At 35.5% G+C, this 19,765-nt stretch overlaps 3 protein-coding genes across 4 annotated transcripts; 2 read left to right on the forward strand and 1 right to left on the reverse strand.

Moving 5' to 3' along the window:
• Positions 1-224: 224 nt before the first annotated feature.
• On the forward strand, positions 225-3,373 carry AHG11 (Pentatricopeptide repeat (PPR-like) superfamily protein). 2 transcript variants are annotated; one of them, XM_021425485.2, is made up of 3 exons: positions 225-2,207; positions 2,305-2,424; positions 2,954-3,373. In XM_021425485.2, the coding sequence occupies exon 1, from the start codon at positions 269-271 to the stop codon at positions 2,072-2,074; it is 1,806 nt and encodes a 601-aa protein (XP_021281160.1). In that variant the 5' UTR covers positions 225-268; the 3' UTR covers positions 2,075-2,207; positions 2,305-2,424; positions 2,954-3,373. The 2 variants fall into 2 exon arrangements, with proteins under 2 accessions (XP_021281160.1, XP_089639281.1); XM_089783155.1 differs by having other exon boundaries at positions 2,305-3,373.
• A 208-nt stretch (positions 3,374-3,581) lies between these two features.
• On the reverse strand, positions 3,582-11,173 carry ARABIDILLO-2. Its single transcript, XM_021425487.2, is given in 16 exon segments — positions 3,582-4,015; positions 4,017-4,047; positions 4,049-4,107; positions 4,255-4,298; positions 4,301-4,335; positions 4,789-4,938; positions 4,940-5,012; positions 5,403-5,574; positions 5,671-5,734; positions 6,326-6,406; positions 6,946-7,038; positions 7,508-7,635; positions 8,117-8,248; positions 8,385-8,465; positions 8,563-8,721; positions 8,977-11,173. Coding segments are annotated over 16 exon segments (2,736 nt in total). The 5' UTR covers positions 10,327-11,173; the 3' UTR covers positions 3,582-3,931.
• A 4,889-nt stretch (positions 11,174-16,062) lies between these two features.
• CAT9 (cationic amino acid transporter 9) lies at positions 16,063-19,757 on the forward strand. The gene is made up of 8 exons (XM_021423903.2): positions 16,063-16,351; positions 16,453-16,865; positions 17,118-17,294; positions 17,452-17,676; positions 17,765-17,941; positions 18,419-18,655; positions 18,964-19,053; positions 19,205-19,757. The coding sequence occupies exons 1-8, from the start codon at positions 16,120-16,122 to the stop codon at positions 19,346-19,348; spliced, it is 1,695 nt and encodes a 564-aa protein (XP_021279578.1). The 5' UTR covers positions 16,063-16,119; the 3' UTR covers positions 19,349-19,757.
• Positions 19,758-19,765: the final 8 nt, after the last annotated feature.

A 19,765-nucleotide genomic window follows, 5' to 3' on the forward strand; every position in this document is an offset into this window, starting at 1 on the left:
AAAATCAACTTTGGATTTTAATTTTTTAAAATTACAAAGATATAATATTTAAAATGAATCTTAACTATTTTTTAAAAAAATTATTTTTATTACATTAAATTAAATGTATTAAAATTTTAATTAAATACAATACAAAAATTTATTTAAATTTTTTTAAATAATTTAGAGAAGTATTTATAATGTTTCATTTTAAATCCATACACAAGGCAAATGGTGTTCCTGTTCAAAGTCTAAGCCAGTGGGCAGAAGATAGAACCGGCAATCATAGATGAGAGATCAAGAAGAACAGCACTTGCATTCCCTATGGCGTCCGATAGAGAGAAAATGTCTGTTTCTTCTGCAACGAGAGAACACGAAATCTACTCTCCTCCAAATCCACGCTTTCATGCTCCGTCACTCCATCGAAACCAACCTTAACCTCTTCACCAAGTTCATCACAGCCTGCGCTTCTCTCTCCTCTCTTTCAGCTGTTTGCCACGCGCGCCGCTTGTTCGATGTTAGGCCCCATGAAAACGACACGTATCTTTGCAATGCCATGATCAAAGCCCATCTGGGTGTCAACCAATTCGCCCAATCTTTCACTCTTTACAAGGATCTTGGGAGAGATGAGGAGGGTTTTGTTCCCAATAAGATTACGTTTTTAACACTTGCGAAGTCTTGTGCTTTAAATATGGCAATCTGGGAGGGTTTACAGATACATAATCACGTGATAAAATTTGGGTTTTGCTTGGATTTGTATGTTTCAACGGCTTTGCTTGATATGTATGCAAAGCTTGGCATCATGTTCTCAGCAAGAAAGGTTTTTGAAGAGATGCCTGAGAGAAGTTTAGTTTCATGGACAGCTCTAATTTGTGGATATGCAAAAGCTGGGGATATGGAGAGAGCAAAAGAGCTATTGGATGAGATGCCTGAGAAGGAAGATTCTGTTCTATACAATGCTATGATTGATGGATATGTTAAGTTGGGAGATTTAGATTCGGCTCGAAATTTGTTTAATCAAATGCAGGATAGGAATGTGATTTCTTGGACTAGTATGATTAATGGATATTGCAATAGTGGTGATGTTGAGTCTGCTAGGCTCTTGTTTGATTCCATGCCTGAAAAAAATTTAGTGTCTTGGAATGCAATGATTGGTGGGTACTGTCAAAATAAGCAACCTCATGAAGCATTGAAATTGTTTCATGAAATGCAATCGAGCACATTTTTTGAGCCGGATAAAGTAACCATTGTGAGCATTCTTCCAGCTATTGCTGATTTGGGTGCACTAGATCTGGGTGAGTGGGTTCACCATTTTGTTCAAAGGAAGAAACTTGATAAAGCAATCAATGTGTGTACTGCTCTTGTTGATATGTATGCCAAATGTGGGGAGATAAACAAAGCGAAAATAATTTTTTATGAGATGTCTGAGAAGGAAATAGCTTCATGGAATGCTTTAATAAACGGATATGCAGTGAATGGATGTGCCAAAGAAGCATTGCAGGTATTTTTGGAGATGCGGAATGAAAGAGTCATGCCAAATGATGTGACCATGATAGGTGTTTTATCAGCTTGTAATCATGCTGGTCTGGTGGAGGAAGGTAAGAGATGGTTTAAAGCAATGGCAGAGTTTGGGATCACCCCGAAAATTGAGCATTATGGTTGTATGGCTGATCTGTTGGGGAGGGCTGGATGTGTGGAGGAAGCTGAGAAGTTGATAGAAGGTATGCCCTATGAAGTCAATGGAATAATTCTCACTTCTCTTCTATTCGCATATGGGTCCTCAAATAATGTGAAAAGAGCTGAGAGAGTGCTAAATAAGTTGGTCCATATGGAACCAACTAATCGTGGGTGTTATGTGGTGTTAAGGAATTTGTATGCCACAGAGAAAAGATGGGAAGATGTGGAGGAAATCAGGGAATTGATGAGAAGGAATGGGGCAAGAAAGGAAGCTGGCTGTAGTGTTATTGAGGTTGATCGTAGGGTTTTGGAGTTTGTATCTGGAGATAGAGTGCACCCCAAGTGGCAACTGATGCAGTCAGTGTTACAGCAGTTGTGGATGCACATGAGGGGACAACCAGACAAGTCAGCTGCTTAAGTTGAAGAATGTTTTGATTTGTTAGTGATGCTTGGGAAAAGCTCAAAGCTAAAGCAAGAACTGGGAACAATTTCATTAGCCTAGTGATCTCGTACTGTTGTTTTATGCATCAGACCAAAGACAACATACTAAGGTGTAGAGACATAAAATTTCATTTGCCTTATGATCTTGTACATCAAATTTTTTTCTCCATATTTGTACTATTCTTGATATGCTTTCTCTTTCACCAGGACATGCTGGCTACCTTTAAGGATGTAGATTCCTTCTAAAACTCACAATGAAATCAATGATGCGAGGAATTCCACTTACAGCTAACTGCTTGCCAGCTTACAGGATTTGGTGCTTAGATGGTAAGGTGAAGAGTCCCATTTTGGCCGATGCCTCTTGTCAACCAACTTTGGAATCAATATGCCTTTACTTTCTGCAATTTGCTAATCAGCTTTGGATGACTAATCTGCAATTTGCTCATCAATTTGGTGGTTCTACTTTCTTTCTCTTTGTGCGTGGTTGGTTTGAGCGGGACACAGTTTTGTTACTTAAGGAAACCTCCTGGTTTGGTCATCATCCACACAAGAGCCTTTGATCTTTATTGCCTGCCCTTTTTATAGGCAGGACCATTTCTCGGTGGCGGGGTTGTCAAATGCAATTTTTCTGTTGGGAGTATTCCATAACATATAAGTACATGTTCAAGGCACAGTGACAAGGCTTGGAAACAATATCGAGATGAAAATAACATCAATATCCATAGATATGTATACTGCTTCATGTTGTCATTACCCATTTGTCACTATACTTTAGGATTATAGATGCCATCTTTTTCATTTGGATTTTGTGGTGTATGGTAAATGCAACGAATCTAATGTGTGTCTATCATTGCAGACCCAGCTCCGTAAGGAAGACTGGATTGGTTCGATAACCTTAGACAAAGATGGAAAAGTCAATTCTTAAATATGCCTCTCACAAGTGACATGAAGAAGTACATAGTACCTTATTCAAGGACCAAGCATCTACAGAGCAGACGGTAAAAGAATTACATCTTGGCTTTTCAAGGGAGCGGTAGGCATTTATGGATCGGAATGGCCATAATGAGGATCATCCTGCTTCGCTGCATGCCATGTAGTAAAGCAAGTGCTTTTGTCATGTGTGAATAAGATGGAAGTTAAAAGGGAAAGTGGTTTGTTCTTTCCATGTCCTTGTTTTTAAGCCCTGTACACCACTCAAGTGGAACTTGCCTCCTCTGATGATTTTGGAAAGACTTACTATGTTTATATATGCCAATCCATTGACTTTTCTTAAACTTCAAATTTATTCTTCTTGGCTCTTTCCATTCAAAACCTTGCAGCTCGACACTGACTTGTAGTTTAACATTTTCCTGAATTTCCAGAATTTGCATCTTTTGTTACCACCATAAGCTCATACTGCTGTCAGCCGATCAACAGTGTTCAAATGACCCAAAAGATACAATTAACAAAGCTACTATAGTTCTCCTTTCCAAAGGAAAAAAGAAAAAGTTGTCATTAATACTGGTTCAGACACACAGGGGCCACACCTATTAAGTCCTAAGAAGACATTTATGATTATATAGAAGGTATTGTTGCAATGAATACAGACACAAAAATGATGAGGTACAGGTTTACATCAATTCCCCATGCAAAGATTTGTTACAAGAAAGGGGAAGGAGATTCACCCAAACCTAAAAGAAGAATTTAAACAACAAATTGGGAGGGAAAAAGGGAGAGAAGCAAAAGGACTATGCGAACTTGTTCTGATAGTTTCTTAATACTCAAAAGGTTGCAGGACTGTAAAATGTCTCATGGCATATGAAACCCTTGCCTAACAAAAAAGTTGTTTCCTGAATTAGATGGAAGGTTCTACTTGATGGTGCTCAAGGTTTCTAAGTACAATTCTTGCAAAGATTTTAGCCTCAATAGGGGCAGTTGTCTGCTGCAGCTGCAGCACGAAGTACTCTTGCTGCCAGCACCCTGCATAAGGCTAGCATGGTGCACAGCATGTCGACCACCAGGAATGGTGAACTGCAGTTGAACAAAATAGAAAAGTAACATGTAAAAATCCCTTGGTGTACGTTTAGCAGTACACATTATGCTTCATAAAGAAGAGTTCTGCAAACAGGATCTTCATAAATTACTGGAGGCAAAAGGGAATCCATATGCATAAATTACCTGGAGTAGAGCAAATGCAGCACATGCCTTGAGTATTGAAGAGCATTTCGAAGCAGGAGAAATCTTCCAATTTCAGCCCCACTAAGGAATAGAAAAGTCACGTTAATTTAGAGAGATTAAGTCACCCCCCCCCCCCCCCCCTCTCCAACATGCAGGTATGGTGAAAGAGAGCTGGCATCAAAAGATGACACTGATACTTTACATGATTAATGAATTCCAACCAGTGCAAAATAGCTGGAACAGAATTTTTATGAAAGAAATTATCAAAACTCATCAAATGGATCATTTTAACAACAGCAGTAGAGAGGGAGACAGATACCATACTGGAGGTTGTCTTTCACAAGCTTTATTAAAAGCATAGTGCATTTTCCTTCCATAAATTTACAAAAGTGTTTCTTCATTGACATCTATAGTGGGCATTTTCTTTTAAAAGCATGCCAAATTTTTTTTCTGCAGCTTCATGTTGTGAAATGGAGATTGGAAAAAATAATCATCTTACAGCACAAATGCATGGAGAAGGATGAGGAAGGAAACCTGCATCTCAGATGCCCTGCTTCTTGAATACGAGCTCTTTCAGTTACTTGTGCCAATGCTGCTGGAGCTGATGAAGCAGAAGCTGCTGCAATTGCTTGAGGATCGGAGAATGTAAGAATAAAAGCTTCAATATGCTTCAAAGCCATTCTCTGGCCCCATCCAAGCTCACACTCTAGAAGCAATTTCTGATGATGTGCCCATTGGAGCAAACTCATCAATTTCTGCTAAAAATATCATACAGAACATTATCACCAAGATGGTTTGGAATATTTCTCACAGGACACATACAAGACATTAGGAGCCTTTGACATTGCATCTTACGCTTGCATAATGAACCACTAATTGCTTGGTAATCTCAACCTCATCTTTCAGACTATTACACTCACAGCCTTCTTTTTTTCCTTGCAGATATGTGAACGTAATTATTTTAAAAGAATTGTTGAATAACCCCCTGCAGGACTATTTGATATATTGGAACTTATTTGAAAGATTTCAGAACAGAAAAATAGATGAATTTAATCTATACATAACTTTACCATCATACTCTATTTACAAGATGCTTTGGCAAAGATAAGTTACGTTAAAGTTTATGCAATTAATACTAGAACAATTACCTCCATCAACATGTGTATGCAGCGCCAATGCAGCCATGAAGCGTGCCATCTTGAGATACGATGAAGAACAAAGATGAACAGTGCAGAGACCCCACTTCTCCACTATCCGAGGAGCGTTACTATGGTTAAAAGCAAGGTTCCAAAGAGCCCCTGCAGCAGTTTCATGAACATCCTGAAAGCAAAAGCATAAGTTAAGATCAACTCAAATGCCACTTAAACAAAAATAGATTATACACTAGCAGAAAGGGCTAGCTTATGAAACGCTTACTTCAGCATCAGAGCGTGCAAGTGCAATCAGGGGTGCAACACCTCCTTCTCGTCCAATAGCGATGCTAACACAGACCAAACGTAAATAGCATCAATGTTCTGACTATTAGTGCTCCACAGTGATAAAATGAGTATCTGCCTGATAAATGTATGAACAAGAAGAAAATGCAGTTGCACCATTAACACTAGAAGAAGTTATTTGATTCTGTTCTACCTATCATCCAGTAAAACTTCCCATCTCTCATCCTGAAGCTTTAGTAGCGGTAATCATGATGACAAGAAGCACAGATCTATAGACTAATGCTGCTCAGCTCAAACATGCAAGCTGAAGACTTCAGAACAGCAATATACAAATCACTAAAGGTTTAGGGCCATATCTACTAGCACCACCCTCTTTGGTGAGGCGAAATAATGGATGATAGCTGATGATTATGACAACTGTATAGTTTGGAAAAGAAGAAAGAAGACAGAAGGCATCATAAATAACAGGGTTCCTGCTGCTGTCCAGTTAGGTCTCATATTCCAAAAACATTAAAAACTCCATGAGGGCCAAAGTTGAAAATTTTTCTCACTTAATGCATTCAGATTTCAGGAGTTCTATTAACTAGCTCTTGCATGGATTGCATATCCATGTACAAAAGAAAAAAATGCATTACCTGTTGGCTTCCGAGACTGACAATCCAGAGCATGCTGCTTCCTGAAGACCTGGCGAAGCATTTGAACAGATTGGGCAAGAGTAATTCATAAAAACATAAAACCAATACCTTAAATGTAGTGAACTCTTGACTGAATGAACATATTAAAAACAAAAATTTTATTCACATCAGCTCTACCAAGAATAATCATAAAGCCAGAGCACAATTCACTAATCTTTAACATTACTCAATTTTGAGAACTTTCATTATAGTGTCTAATATTTCAGGATTTAGACTTTTGCACCATGCCACTAACACAACAAGGGTAAAGGACCACAATAAAACACCAAAGATATATGTTGAAATTCATGACATGCATATAAGAGAAGCTCAGATGACAAGACATATCTCTCCGCATCTATACATATTAAGGTAGATTACACATTTATGCAGAAACATGTACAACAATTTAAAAGTACGAGAAAAAATTGTCCAAGCAAAATGATGTGGACCTAAAATGACTAGATATTTGGGAGGGTTTTAGTAGACCTCAAACAATTATCCTATGCTGCACATAATGGTTACAAAGGCTACCCCCGATTATATGTGGGGAGCAATTCGGGGCTAAAAAAGGTAAATATCATACCAATGCCTCAACACCACCAGCTGCTGCAATTGCTTCTCGATTTCTGTCATCAAATGACAAATTCCACAATGCACCAGCAGCTTCTTGCCTGTTTCAATTAGCTGATATCAACATACAAACTAGAACAAAACTATTACAGAAACTACATAATTTTTGTGTATGAAAAAAAGTGTTAAGGTCTATGAGTTATAGACTAGATTAATTATTGTGGGATCAACAGAAAAATGAAACGAGCCGATACAAGATATTGTGGGACTAGCAAGAGGAATATTGAACTGAATTTACAGGCAAAAGCATCTAATAGAGGTACAAAAAATAGAAAGATGGTGTTCAGCAATCAGAAACTTGGAATAAGAATCTGGTGGAACCAGAGGCAAAAATGTATGGAAAACTAGGACATAATGCCTCAAGCACCAGCCAAAATCAATTCTAAATCTTCAATTCCATGCTGCCAAACACAGCAAAAATAATAATGAGAAATGCACTCACAATAACATGCGCAAATGAATGCATTTAAGATATTCAAGAGCCATCGGAAATATGTGATTATAAATTACCTGACACCTTCATGAGGAGAACGTGTAAGTTGAACTAGGGCTTCAAGAGCACCTGCCTCTTGTCCTACAGCAGCATTATTACTGTTGCTATCACCATGTGCAGCCAAATTTGCTAAGGCACGAGCAGCCTAGCATATTTGGACATGAAATTAATCAACTCACACCAAACATGTAGTATATGGTATCGCAAGTAATCCTTAAATGCTTTAAAACAAGGCTAGATTCCAACAGAAATGTAAAGAAAAGCAAGTTGACAATTAAAGCCATGATTTGGAATTTGGAATTTACAGGCTTTCTTAATTCGAGTGTAACCGTTTTAATTAAGCATTTGCACACGAAAGCATGTTTAGCATTGAAAGAAGTATGCTAAAGTTTCAACGAGGGTGCTTAGAAAAATTCAACAATCTAGAACAATGTGGCAAAATATTCTAGAGGATTGCTGTATTACTTCGCTATGTTATTGTGACTGTGGGTGTATAACACACAGCAAAGATCAAATAATTGGAAAAGCCAACTCTAATCATTTCAAATCAAAACCCTTCAGTGGAACAGTAGTGATTATGTCATGCACAGTCCAAAGTTTCCTCTTAATTGTGACAGTAATGGCACCTGTTCTTGCACTCCTTCAAACTTGCAGTTACGTGCAAGCATCACCAATGCATGCACACCACCTGCAATGGCAACTTCCATACTACATTTATCATCAGCTGCCAAATTTGCCAAGGCACCAGCCGCCCGTTCCTGAAAACACACAGAAAATTATGATCCAACCAACAAACTATAGCCTGACAACAACTCCAACTATGTGCATGTCAAATGCTGTATGATATTTAAACATAGTACAAAAGCAAAATACATTGCATAAAGAGAAACATACAAGAACTCCATCACCACCAGAGGACCATTTGAATATGAGGTCGACCAAAGCTTTCACTCCACCAGCCTGAGCAATTGCAGCCTATTTTTTTTTTAAAAAAAAAAACATGGTTAGAACGAGACATTGAAAGCTTATGTTCCCATTTCTCAGGTATGAGAAAAAGCACTGAATATACAACCTTGTGCTCTTCCCCTACAGAAAGATTCCATAGCCCTCCAGCTGCCTCCTCAGCAACTAGCCTGTTCATGGACCTCGCCAACCCCGCAAGGATATTAATTCCTCCTTCTTCAGCTACAGCTTTTGCAACATTCGCATTGACAGACAAGTTTGCTATAGCCTATGCCATCAAAAATTCCAAATCAACTCAAATTTCAAATAATAAACTAGCAACCTCAGTAGTAAATAAAATAAATGGAAAATGATAATGCACACAGAAGTATTGTGAATAACATATTTTATAGAAAACTTAAGTATCAAACCATCCTATGATCACTAGAATAAACAAAACCGGTTAAAAGAAATGAACCTCATGATAGTTGAACTGTGATGATAAAACTATATTTTCTCCAAAATAGGAATAAAAATAAGTAACCTTTGCTGCCTCCGACTGAAGCCCTTCTCGCCAAGATTTTGCTAGGTTCAGAAGAAGTCGGATCCCACCGTCTCGCATAACTGCTTCAGCCCTTTCACAATCTATGCTAGCATTTTCATCGTCAATAACAACAAAAGTCGCAAGTCCAGTGGCTGCCCTTTCTTGAACATCCTCTTGTGAGCTCTGCATTAAGCTAAGCAACAGTGCTGCCCCTTGCTTAAGCCAGAAATTATCAAGACCTTGTGGATTGCTCTCAGCAGTACGCAAAAGTGTGTGAGACAAGATCCATTCAAGCCAAGTCATGATCTCATTCAAGTTTTTATCGTTGTTCTTTGAGCACCTCCAATCCAAAAATACATTCCTCCCTCTCTTTGTAGTTTCGGCAAATAAAGAAGATAGTCCTCTAAAAATATCTGTAAAATGAGCAAGTAACAATTTGCCTTTGGTTTTAATGGTGCTAATGCTAGTGTCCTCTTCAAGAACTGCACAATTCAAAGCACATAAAACCTTCAAGCTCTGGGATGCAGATAACAATCTATAAACAGCAGTTGGACCAATATCAGTTCTTGAAACATCCAACCCAATCAATTTAGGAAGCTTGTGCCACAGAGGTGAAACGACACCCCATTTCATATTTGATGTCCCTGCAACAGAGAGGAACCGAACAGATACAATATTTCCCAATGCTGCCTCATCAACATTTAGACAATCAAGGAACCCAACATCGACCAGATTTAGACAGTGCTTAGCCAAAGCATTGATTGCATCAGCATGAACATCTCTTATTCCAGACAACCGAAGTTTCTTCAATTTCGGACAGCATATAGCTATTGCTTTTATAGCATCACCTGTGATCTTCTCACAGAAGTCTGGCCCAAGCTGAAGACTTTCCAGAGCCTCGTGTCGAGCAACAATCACAGATAGAGTAGCATCGGTTATTTTCCTGCAGTAATCACCGCTTATTTCACGCAAGTCCTTAGCTTGAAGATGAATTATTGCATCAGCAGACTCTGCCCCACGAAACCTAAGCTTTTGAAGATTCACACACCTAGAAGCAAGTGAAGTAGCCATTCCACTATCAAATTTATGAGCACGAAGATCCAATGAACTCCATAAACACTGAGAAGCACCCAAACCCCTCCACGTCCTACATGTCGATGACAAGCTCGCACTATCACGATAATTCAAACATGAAAACAACTGGATCACTGTATCATCAGGCAAGCTTGTCCAATCCACAAACCCATTGCTCTCAGGACCTAAATCCTCGTCTTCAAATTCATGGTAACTTAGTGAAACAACGTTATCCTTTCCTTTCTTAGCCACCTTGCGCCGCACCCTACGACTCATATCTTTAATCAATCTGAAAAGTACTCCAGATACCAAAATCCTTTGAACCACAAAGCAACTAAACCCTATAACCAGTAAGTTCACACACGACGAACCAAATGCATGTACCCCTCAAACTCAAATACCCAATTCATAAAACCACTTAACAGGCATAGAGAGACCAAAAAAGCAATAGTATTTGGCCTCAAAAACCCTAACCCTCAAACCAGTAATGGAATTGTATGTATGTCACAACCAACATATGTTAAATTTGATAATTTACAGTAATCAAATTGTCCGATATCAATAACCCAATAAAATCTAGAATCATGAATGCATTGCAGGGAAGTAAATTGAATGCTCATCTCAAACCTGAGAGTTCAGGCTTTCTGGGTATCCAGGTAAACCCTGAAATCTCGTAGCTTTCAGATTAAATCACTAACCCTTTTTATTATCTGATTGCATTGACGAAGCTTCAATGGAAAAAGGAGAGAAAGAAAAGGCAAGAGAGTTGAAGAAGCGTCGGAGAGAATTCAGGCGAGCATGTGAGAAAAAGCAAAGAAATAAACCAAACCCTCAAGGCATGCGTCTCAAAACTCTCTTGGGTTAATTCTCATTTTTGTTGTTCACACAAGGAAATAGAGCGAGAGGGAGAGAGAGAGAGAGAGAGAGACAAAGGTTTGGAGGGATAATGGGAAAATTGTAGTAAGAATTTTACAGCATTAACATGTATGATATCATGGCAGAAAAAGAGTAATATTTCTTCTTCTTCTTTTTTTCTTGAGAGGAAGAGCAAACCCTTTTTTGATCAATGGAGAGTACATATAATCAGTACTCCATGGGAGAAATATTTCCTTGTCACGATAGTTTGTTACATTCAACACTAAATATGATTTTCTTCGTATGCTTAATTGAGTTTTTTTATAGCACGTTCCAATTTCATGAATAAAAGCTTTTTTCCTTTTTTTTAATTATTTGATATTTTTACGTTAAGCCAAGATGTGAGTTATATTTAAAAATTATTTGTTTTAAATTAATAAATTATCATAATTGATAGATCATATGTATTAAAGTAAATAAACAAACAATCTTGATCGTGGATATCGATTCAAATTTAAACTTAAGTCCAAAAAATGAACCTTCGAGAAATTTTTTATTGATTTTCATTAATTTTGGATTAATAGAGAAAAGTAATAAAAGAAAATAAATAAACAATCTTGATCATCGATGTCTTTTCAAATTTAGACTTAAGTTAAAAAAACGAGACTTGAGATTTTCTATCATTCTCCCTAATTTTCAACCAAAACATGGAAAAAAAATAGAGAAATATGAAAACAGAGATTGAGCTTAAAATTAATAGTTAATTTATTATCATTAGTTAAAATATTATTAGTTATTTTACATTTATATAATACTAATATAATATTAATATGAATAATAAAAAATGACACATGAATAAATGATTACGTAATATTAATATGTTATGTTATCTTCAATTATGACATGTTAACATACCACATTGACGTCATATAGTATAAAATGATAAATGACATTTTGACTAAATCAATCATTAGTTATAAGAGTTTGTTTGATTCAAATTAAAAATATAAAAACTTAATTGAATACAATAAAAGTATACAAATTTATTTAAAATTTTTAAATAATTTATTTTTAAAAAATATTATATTTAAAAATAAAAATACATTATTTAAAAAATATATCGCATTTAATCACACATTCTAAGAATCTTTACATCACCAATGATAATGTAAGTCTAAAATTACTTTTTATCAAACGAGTAATTTACGAATTGCGATTTTTTTTGTAAATATTGAAACTCGATAGCATGATAAATAATAATTATAATAAGATAAAACTAACAAGATCTTAAAATCATTATACTCCAAAATTATTGGCTTTGTTTGAGTTTATTCATGTATTTTCATTTTTTTAAAAAAAATAGTTAAACCTATATTTGGTTATGTAAATTAATTAAAATAAAATTGTTTGAATTATGAAACAATATTAGTGTTGTTATTAATATATTTAATTATAAGACTATACATAATAACACATAATTAATAAATATGAAGCAAAAACTCACATTCAAATTTTATTTTTTGAGTCAAGATATTCTAATTAAAAGAGAGCTAACATATTTAATATATGTTGTTGTATAGACTAAAGGTATATATACGTAGTACCTGCCAATTTGGCCAAAATTTTGTTTATTTTAGATAAAAATTTTCCATTTTTTAAAGTTAATTAAGCTCCCTTTTATCCATATTTTTCCTTTTGTTACTCCTTTCGTACCTTTTTTTTTTATTCATATTTTTTGGATACACAAAATGAAGTTTTTTTAAATTTTTTTTAGACACATAATACTCTTACATTTATGTATAATAAATTTATTTCTTATATTTTGTTTACTTTTTCTTATTAAAAAAATTTAATACATATTATTAAAAAATTAAATTTTTATATAAAACATATCAAATATAAACTTTTTATCTTAATTTTCGTGGAAATAAAAAAAGGCAAACATTTAAAGACAAATTAAGTATTTATTTTCTTGTTTTTTATTTATTTGTTTTTACTTTTCAGTGATCATTTTGCAAAAGGAAAAAGTAAAAAAATCAATTAAATAGAATTTAAATTAAAAGAAAAATCTTTCTCTAAAACTAATTAATAAAAAGTAAATTTTCTTAAAACACTGCCACGGGGCAGCAATCAAGGCTAAACGAGTCCACGTAGTTCTCACGTTCTTTAGTATTCACACGTGTTGACCCAATCTTCGGAGTATCCATTCAAAAATTAAAATTCTCGCGCGTTTTTAAGCCCACACGTCGTCCCCACATTCACAAGCATTTTCTTCCCAATTTTCTCTCGACATATTTTTTTTCCCATCATCCAAACAATAAAATGGAAGCGCCTCAGCGGAAACCAACGATGTCGTTCCACTTGAGTAACAACCTGCTCGGAATCATCAACTTGCTAACATTCTTGGTCTCCATCCCGATCTTGGAAGAGGGGATCTCGCTGAGGAAGAGCGGCACGCATAACGGAATGCGTTATAACAGACGAGACGACGCTGTGCAGCATCGGAGGTCTTAATCACGGATCATCTCTCCGGCGGGCTTCATCGGCTCGTGCTGTATCGTGGCGCCTCTGCTCCGGGTCTACCTCACCTTTATCCTTGTAACAATCTTTCTCGCTTTTGTTTCACCGTTTTCACATCGTCCCTGAGAGGTAAAGATTCCGGCGAGGCACTTCCTGGAATAGCGTACAAAGATTACGAGCTCGGACAATATTCCAACTGGATTCAGAAGGAAGTCAACGAAACCCAGAACTGGAATACGATCAAGAACTGCATTGTTGACACCAAGCTTTTCTCAACGATACCGTCGAAAAGTTCCAGAAGGAGCGTTTGGTTGCTGTAAACCGTCGGACTACTCTGGATTTACACATTGGAGTCCGACGAACTGGACGGAGGAGAAAGGGGTGTAAGGTAATCCTGGTTGCAAACCATGGGATAATGATCACTACACTATCACTATTATTCTAACATGTTTCTTTTAATAACTATATAGATTTGGACACATATATTACTACGACGCGAGTTTACGGAATTAAATGAATTTAAGTTTAAGATTATAGTATACAATTTTAAATTAATTTAATTTACGTAATTAATCGAATTATACTGTCAATTAATATAATATGATATTTTTAACTTATTTATAATATATAAAAATAGGTTAATATTATTTTAATTGTGTTTAAAAGAGTTTATGGTGTTAAAATCTAATCTTGTTGTGTCGTGTAATAAGTCATATTTAAAATTTTAATTTATTCAATTAATTGTGTAATGTTATTATTTATTCATATAGTTATTAATATTTTATCTAAATACAGTATGATTATGATACTTTACAGACGATGTTCACTAGTCTTCGTATCAGCCCATCAATAAAGATAGTATTTTGACTTTAAAAATGCTTAAATTGTGAAGTTGACATGAAATTGAACAAGGAGACAATTAATTAATGAGTATTTAAAGTTGCAACGGTCTTACCAAAATTGTACTAATTACAATTCCCAATTTTCATTACTCTCCATGAAAATCTAGTGGCAAAATAAAAGATAAAATATACATAATTTTTATTTTTTATTTTCTTAAAACTTCAATAACATGAACATAAAATATATACACATATTTACATATATATATATCTACATATAAACAAAAAGAACAAATTTTAAAATTTCAATCGTTTTCAAATGTTAATTTGATAAAAGTGAAAAAATAATATATATATATATATATATATATATACATATTGTATTTCCATTTCGATGCTCGAATGATTGTTAGACCACCGTTAATGATTAATTTTCCAACTCTTAATTTGTCGAACAAGGTAGGAAGCTGAAGGTGGAGACAGTAATGAATAATAAATATTGCAGCAGAATGTTGCCAAAAAGGTCATTTAAACATTTGTTTTTGAACAGCTTCACATATGTGTATAATGATTGGTTATGTTAATTTTTATAATAATTATTATTATCATGACAACCTACCAAGAAAGAAAAAGAAAGTTCTATACTACTGATTCCAAGGCTAAAAATGAAAATTTTAATCACCTTATTTGATTGCCATTAATATTTAGAATAAACTTTACTTGTATCTTTTGTGATTTCCCCTTAAATTAATATATTGTGCATAAAGATTAATTTTATCCTACAAAATTATTAAAATATCCCCAATTGAAAACTAATTTATTTTTAATCATATTTAAAGATACATTAAAACTTCTATAGATTAATATTTGATAAATTAATAATATTGATTAAATAATATTTTTCATCGATCATGACTTTAGACCAATGTGATAATTAATAATTCGTTAAATTTTTAAGTTAATACATTTAAAAAAACATGTAAGTCCTATTTGATATATAAATTAATAATCTTTTTATATATCAAAATTATACACACACATAACTCAATTAAGAGACTTTTAAAAATTATGTGTTCAATGTTACTTGAAATTGATCTCCTTAGACCTGATCATCTCTAATTATTCTTAGTGCATTAAAAAGTTATGATATAGTGTTCAGTGCATATTTGTACTAGACGGCTTCTAGTATTAAAGTTGATGCCAAACGATTAATTTATACATAAATTAAGCAACAAAAAATGCTTAATTGGTGTATAAATTAATAAATTATTAATTTATTAATTAAAATAATTTTTTATAAATTAAAAATTGTTTATAATTTAAAAATAACAGTATTTTTTATAATTTTATAAGGTAAAATTAACAACTTAATTATTTGAATTATAAAAGTTAGCATAGGAGTCATGGGTCGATATTTTTAAGTTTTAATCTCAAAAATATTAAGACATGCTATATGATGGAGGAAGGTTTTTAAATATAAATTTAAAATTTATTTCACCTATGATATAAATGAGATTTATTTATTTTTTTTATTTTATATTTTAAAATTAAATATTTTAAAATAGACTTCTCTAAATTGGCATGGGTTAATTGGCCTAACAAAATAGAAGGGAAGGCAGGCATGAACCTAAACAAGAAAACAGCCAAATACAGAAAGTAATTGATGAGTAAAGGACAAAAACAGAAAGACAAGTTTAATATGAAAAAACAATATGAGCAGATTTAAAATGCCTAAGAGCAAGCCTCGAGATCCGGACCTAACCCCATCTAATCCCGACACTATAAGTAAGATCAAATACCATCAGGACACGAAAACATTTACTGCAGCAACAAGTCTTAGGTTCCCGTACCCATGGGGAGCCAACAGAAAGATGCCACCTCCTCTTCTTCTTGCTTCTCTCATTTCTGCTCCTCCGCTCTTAGGGCCAAAACTCTGAACCCCTCCTTCGGCCGTGCTACCTCTAGTGGCGATGGCCTCATCCGCCGCCTCGGCATCCTCGATCTTCTTCTCCTCGGCGTCGGTGCATCTATCGGCGCCGGCATCTTCGTTGTCACCGGTACCGTCGCTCGCGATGCCGGCCCCGGTCCGTGTCAATTCTCTCTCTTCCTCTTTTTCTTTTTCTCTCTTGAGTTCCTGGATTTCATTTCTGAATTGAATTTCTGAGTGATTTCGTTTCTGTTATAGGAGTGACGATAAGTTTCATACTCGCGGGAGCTTCGTGTGTGTTGAACGCGCTGTGTTACGCGGAGCTAGCGTCGCGGTTTCCGGCCGTAGTCGGAGGCGCTTATTTGTATGCGTATACAGCGTTCAATGAAATCACAGCATTTCTTGTGTTCATGCAGTTGATGTTGGATTATCATATCGGGGCAGCTAGTATTGCGCGTAGCTTGGCGAGCTACGTGGCTACGGCTTTCGAGCTCATTCCTGCTTTGAAAGGAAATATACCGGCCTGGATTGGTCACGGTGGCGAAGAATTCTTTGGAGGAACTCTGTCTATTAATATTTTGGCTCCGATTCTTCTTGCCCTTGTGACTGTTGTTCTCTGTAGGGGTGTTGGAGAATCTTCTGCTGTTAATTCTTTCATGACTGCAACCAAGGTACTCTCTTTTTCAAGGGTTGGTTTGGTTTTTCCTTCTGGGAGTAACAAAGATCATATTCGGAAACAAAAAAGCAAATAAGATCTGTGAATAATTAAAAGTTAACAGTTTGACCTTTGTGAGTAACAACATAAATACCAACTTTTGAGAAAGTAACTATAGTGAAAGCAACAACTAGAGAAGGTCTTACTTAAAGAAGGAATTCGGTGAATTGGGGTTAACTTTTTTTTTTCCATATAAACTGTGTTGCAGATTGTCATTGTTATTTTTGTCATCATTGCTGGTGCTTTCGAGGTTGATGTAGATAATTGGTCTCCTTTTGCTCCCAATGGTTTTAAAGAAATATTAACGGGAGCAACTGTAGTATTCTTTGCATATGTTGGATTTGATGCGGTTGCTAATTCTGCTGAAGAATCAAAGAGGCCTCAGGTATTCTTATTTTGAGATCGACTCCATGCCTCATGCTGCGAAGCGTGTAATTTATAGTACAAGCATTTATTTTGTATTCTAATTCTATACAGTGTCTGCATGTTATCTATTAGTTTCTTTCTTTTATATTTCCCCTGTTTAAATTTCGATATTTCAGAGGGATTTGCCAATAGGAATCTTGGGAAGTCTGCTTATATGTGTTGCATTATATATTGGTGTTTGCTTGGTGATCACTGGGATGGTACCTTACAATCTCCTGGGAGAAGATGCTCCTTTGGCTGAAGCTTTCACATCCAAGGGTTTGAAATATGTTTCCATTTTAATCAGCGTTGGAGCTATTGCTGGGCTTACAACAACCCTTCTAGTTGGTCTTTATGTCCAGGTTAACTAACTTAGAATTTCTAGTTTTTGTTATGCCCTTATCGAGTAACATGTTCCCAGTGTACATAATGGAATGTTTCTCTGAGCAGTCTCGTTTATATCTTGGGCTTGGAAGGGATGGCTTGCTGCCTTCTTTATTTGCTAAAGTGCACCCAAAACGTCACACACCTATTCATTCTCAAATCTGGGTCGGTATCATTGCTGCTGTTTTGGGAGGACTGTTTAACGTGCACATCCTATCGCACATTCTTTCAGTTGGTTCACTGGTATGTTGTTGCCTTTTTTTTCTTGAGAAGGTCATTGCCCAATATTTTTTTTCATCATATATATGGTTATTAAATTCTCCCAAACTATAATGCCATTTACTTCGAAGTAAGTGGACACCGAATGTGCATGACTCACAAATTTGGAAGATGTACCGTGCTTCAGCATATGGTGTATTTCCTTCTGTCATGTTTAGGTTATCAAAATAGTCTATTTTCAGCTCTGGATGGAAGCAGATATCTATCTTCAGAACTTATTACTTACTAATAACCTATCATATTAATGTGCCTACCTTGGTTTCTATCACAACATGCAGTAACTTATAGAAAAGCCTGTATTGGGTGCTATGTTGTATGGTTGTGAGGTCAGAGGAAATTATTTTGCATAAAATAAGTTGATGTTTTGGAAAGACAGATTGGTTTAACTTGTGCATGATTGCAAAGGATATGCACCTCATATTACACTTTGGTTTGTTTCAGACAGGCTATTCTGTTGTTGCAGCATGCGTTGTAACTCTTCGCTGGAAAAATAAAACAGGAAATCAAGCTTCTTCAAAATGTATGTCAACCTGGTGTGAAGGTGTCATATGCATCGTCCTAGTGGCATGCTGTGGTTTTGCTACTGGAGTTCTTTACCGTTATGGTGCTTCATTTATTTTTATGATTGTTGCGGTGGTGGTAGCCGTACTTGCTTGTGCTGCTCTTTGCTACCGTCAGGTGATTGAATTTATCAATATATAATTTTGTTTTTTCTACCATTCCTTATTAATGGCAGGAAAGGAGGGTCTTTTAGGTATTATTCATGTACATGTGTCTTAATGGTGTTAGTGGAATGGTTTTTTGAATTTGGCTTTAAACAACCTTCTAAATATGGAAAACAAGTCCTTTTGCAACTGCTTTAGATTGATGCAGTTTTGCCTATTTACAGTGCAGACTTTTACTTTCTGATTGATGTAACATGGCAACTGTATCTGTAAACACCTCTTAAATAAGATTTATTGAACTCCTTAATGTCCTTTTCTCAGGCTTATTCAGATCCTCCGGGCTTCTCTTGTCCCGGGGTTCCCATTGTGCCATCTGTTTGCATTTTTTTCAACATCTTCCTGTTTGCTCAGGTATGCTTGCGAAAAGCCCCTATTACTCTCCTTTGGAATTACTGCATTAATTTTGTGAAAGCAATTGACAAAGGAAATAAGACTTGACAAATTTATAGACCAATGCTGCACAGTGTTAATTAACTATTTTTTTGTTTGTTCTTTTGCACAGTTGCACTATGAAGCATGGATCAGGTTTGTCATCCTCAGCATAATATCTGTTGGTATTTATGCATTTTATGGACAGTATCATGCTAATCCAAGTTCAGATGAGACAATTATTTATCATATGGCACCCGAAGAAGATGCACACTAGTTACATGTTGAGACTACGTATGCTTCTCAGTATGGCTTGCAGTTTATTGTTTTATTATTGCATTGATCTTGCAATAAGAGTATTTGCGCATCATATGAATCATAAGACGCTTAATAGTTGAAATACTCTGGATCAAGCCATTCAGTTAGAGAAGTTGAATAATAGGTTTGTAGATATTGAATTCTCTTCAACAATTCTTGGCTTCAAGCTGCTTTCCAATGAACAGAGAATGTTGTCCCAGTGGTGTTCTCCGCAGTGTAGTCTTAATTTCTTGTCACGTGGGTAGGTTTTCCATAAGCTGCCGTTTTCACAGCAGCACAGGGTTCTCATAGGTTGAAGTGAAGTGTACCATATGGGTCATTGACTTTTTGTAGTGTTTCCATCGAAAATTATTTCTATATTTATTTTATGTTGGCC

This window comes from Theobroma umbraticum, unplaced genomic scaffold, assembly GCF_002168275.2.
Source record: "Theobroma umbraticum cultivar Fairchild unplaced genomic scaffold, ASM216827v3 scaffold_4.1, whole genome shotgun sequence".
In the NCBI taxonomy this organism is placed as follows: Eukaryota; Viridiplantae; Streptophyta; class Magnoliopsida; order Malvales; family Malvaceae; genus Theobroma; species Theobroma umbraticum.